At 42.8% G+C, this 3,725-nt stretch overlaps 1 protein-coding gene across 1 annotated transcript; it reads right to left on the reverse strand.

Annotated features, from left to right (window-relative positions):
- Window positions 1–639: 639 nt before the first annotated feature.
- Window positions 640–3,363, reverse strand: LOC109938429 (pro-neuregulin-3, membrane-bound isoform-like). The gene is made up of 2 exons (XM_020536836.2): window positions 2,253–3,363; window positions 640–725 (listed from the first exon to the last, which is right to left on the reverse strand). Exons 1-2 carry the CDS (start codon window positions 2,926–2,928, stop codon window positions 721–723), a joined length of 681 nt encoding a protein of 226 aa, XP_020392425.2. The 5' UTR covers window positions 2,929–3,363; the 3' UTR covers window positions 640–720.
- Window positions 3,364–3,725: the final 362 nt, after the last annotated feature.

Consider the following 3,725-nt stretch of genomic DNA (forward strand, 5'->3'; position numbering starts at 1 on the left):
TAGAGGACAAAATAGAGAAATTTAAGCAAAAAGGAACTTTTATAAGCCATCTCACCAACCTGGAAAAGTACAGCGTGCACTTTAAAAGAGATGGTCTCCAAGAAAAAAAACTAGTTTGCATCAGCAACAGCAGCTTTGTAATTCTAAAACTATCAAAACAGGCAATAACATATACACCAAAGTGTATACTACTTACTCTTTTATCAATTCTGCCTCCACAACTATTTAATTTGCTCTATTCTTGCATGCTAGTGTGTGTGCATGTTATCAGATTCTGGATAGGTTTTACATTTTGAATCAATGTTACACTTTACCTAAATGAGTTTTATAATAAAACAAACTCAAGTCTTTTTGTAAATTAAGAGATTGGTCTTATTTCTTCATACAGCTTTTACATGGCCAAAAACAGACTGAATTGAAAAAAAGTCACACTTTTCTAAAAATCAGAACTGTTATAACCAAATTTGTAGTTAAGACAGACAAACTTATTCACCTTTCCAGACTTGATTGTAACAATATAGACAAGAAAGAGAACAGGTCAAGGCATAGACAAGGAGAGAGCCTCAAGGAGATGCAAGAAATATTGTAGTGTAGTGGGCAATGTTCCTACCTCTAGCCCAGAAGTTCTGGGCTTGAAATCCACCTTATGACCTGACAGCCATGGAAGGTGCTTCATAACATGGTTGACCAGATTGACGATCAATCTGCAAATCCTGCTGATCAACCTACAACAGGTGGTAAAGAGCAGGGGTTTCTGGGTCAGCCAGAACCATCCGGTATCTGCAACAAAACAGCACCTCCACCCCCGAACATTAAAGAGTACCACACATAGATTGTTGCCATTGAGACTGTAACACACATTGTAATCTCTCCAATGAGAGGATACACAGGCACAGAATCAGTGTCAATGTTAAAATGAGTCTCAATGTACACAGGCTGAGAATGAGTGGTAATAGCAATCTCCATGTACAAAGGGAAGAGAATCAGGTTCAATGCACACCACAAGTGCATCAGTTGTATTCCAAAAAGCGATAGACTAGCTCTTGATATACATCAGAGTGAATCAGCCTTGATGTACACAAGGGTAGAATCAGTCTGACGTACACAACAAGAGAACTAGTTCTGGGGAAGGGTCACTGGACCCGAAACGTTAACTCTGTTTTCTCCTCCACAGATGCTGCCAGACCTGCTGAGCTTTTCCAGCAACTTTGTTTTTGTTCCTGATTTACAGCATCCGCAGTTTTTTTGGTTTTTATTAAGGGAACCAGTCATGGTGTACACTGGGAGAAAACCAGTCCCAACACAGAAGGGATATTGCAAGTCTTGATTTACACTGACAGCAATTGAATCAGTTTTGATATACTTAGGGGACATAAATGGCCTTCATATGCACAGTGCTAGAATAAGTCTGGATACCCATAACAAGAGATATACACCAACACAATCAGTACCAATATACGCAAGACTAGATTTAGTCTGGACATTCACAGGGGAGAAAAATAGTCTCAATATACACAGGGTTAGAATCAGTCTGGATGTACAGAGGGTGGAATCAGTCTGGATACACAAGGCATAGAATCAGTCGCGATACACACAGGGTTAGAATCACTCAGGATATACACAGGAATACAAGCAACACGTAATGGTAATAGAATCAGATCCAATAAGCACAGCAAGTGAATCAGTTTTGTAATGCACAAGATCTATTAGACCTCGATATGAAATGGGAGTGAATCAGGCTTGATATGCACAAACATAAAATTCTTTTCAATATACACAGACATTAATCATTGTGCTTGAACCAGTTCCATCATGTACACAGAATATGAACAATTTTAATGTTGAGGGGCGTAGAATCAGCATTTTCATAACAGAAAACAATCAACCTTCCTTCTTTCTCATTGGACACAGAAGAAAGTGAGCTCCATCAAATGATGTTTCACATGTTATCAGGATGCGAGCTTTCATGGATTTCAAATCAGAAATCTTAGATCTTTTGTGGTTTTCCTGATTGTGATTGTTAATTCAACAGCAAAATTAGAATTGTCTCCAAATAACTATCCCAAGTGTTAATTCTTTAGTCCTCTGAAGAATGCAGCACATGCACACCCCCATGGACACATATTCACATATACACACAGCCACACTCAGTCTCTCTCTCTCTCACACACAGACACACACACACACAGACTGAGCTTGCAGCTCTTACAAGTCAACATTTTCAGAATATTTTAGAGATCTGATTTACTTACGAAATTTGGGTTCGATGACAGAATGGATCTTGGTGCTAGATTCCCCTGATTTTGAGAGTGTCCAGGATGGAGTGGAATCGTGCAGAAAGAATTTGCTTGAAGAGGTAGAAAAGGGCACCGTCTGCCAAGTTGGTACATGTGAGACAGTTGGGGTGAGACGGAAAGGTAATGTAGGGGTGAGGGGGGCTGCTGGAGTGGTTGTGGGGAGTAAGGGGCTGCGATGGGCAGTGGTTGAGCGGATTGTACTGTGGGTACTAATCCTGGGGGTGAGCGTCACTGGAGCTCGAGTGCTCACAGCTATAGTACTAAGGAAGCTATTGGTACCAGTGTGCATTGTAGTGGCCTCTGCATTCTTCGGAAATGAGCTTGGCTTTGAGAGGAAGATAGGGTCCTGCCCAATGTGATTGGACTCCAAGTTATCAGAAGGTACATATTCCTTCACCGAACCAACAACAATCCACCTCAGCAGCATCAGACTCAGTCCCAAACCAATGAATCCAATCAGAAGAGGTACAATACAGAGCCAGGTCTGTTGGCGAGGCCACACAATACAGTTACTGCAGTGTAAGCCCCTGGATGGTGCAGAGCCCTCCTGCTCTTCTGCTGGATTCGCACCTTCTGAATCTCCAGAAACAGGAAAAACAGGTGGAGCTGAAGAAATCCCCCCCTCACTCATCCTGTAGCGAATGCGAAGCCCTCAGGTCCACAGACAGACATCAGGAATACATAGCCAGGGATCAAAGAATCCGAAAAAAATAGACAAAACAATTGCATTTAGAAGAAAATGCTGTTTTCTATCAGCAGCAGGTCAGTTGGCCACAGAATATTCATCTACCCCAAATGAAACGTTGGCAGCACTGGGGGAGATGCTGAGTCAGCTACGGCATAACGCACATCTTTCTTTCTGCTGGATCTACAGGGGCTCGCCTCTCCTTGGTTTCCTCCTCACAGACTCTCCGGGGCCACAGCATACCTTCCAGGATTGGCACAAAGCATCTTCAAAGCTTGCTGGAGCTCAGGCATTCCAATACGCAGACACACATACACACATACACACATTCACAAACGCATACAAGCCCCTCTCCTTCTCCATTCGAAGTGAGAAGCATCCGATTCGTGGCCGTCAGGAGCAGCATAATGCACCTGTTAATCTCCAGTCAGTATCCAACCCTTGCCCAGCACTTAAGGACACAAGCCAATCCGGTTGCTGGGAGGAAGTGCTGGTTGCAGTGCAAAAGCAGCAGCATTGCTGCCTGACAGTGCATTGCTGAAAGCTAGCAATAGCCCACAACACAAAAAACCCACTGCCAACAAAGCATCGCTCACAACTACAAGGTCTTTGACGCTGAAAAGAAAACAAAAACGGAAAATAGAAAAATGTCTACAGAGGGAAGGGCAGAGCGAATGAAAAAGAAAAAAAAAAATCACGGGCACCTCCCACTCAGCTAATGCAGAAATGGAGGCAGCTACTGT

Source organism: Rhincodon typus, chromosome 34 (genome assembly GCF_021869965.1).
Source record: "Rhincodon typus isolate 14 chromosome 34, sRhiTyp1.1, whole genome shotgun sequence".
Lineage (NCBI taxonomy): Eukaryota > Metazoa > Chordata > Chondrichthyes > Orectolobiformes > Rhincodontidae > Rhincodon > Rhincodon typus.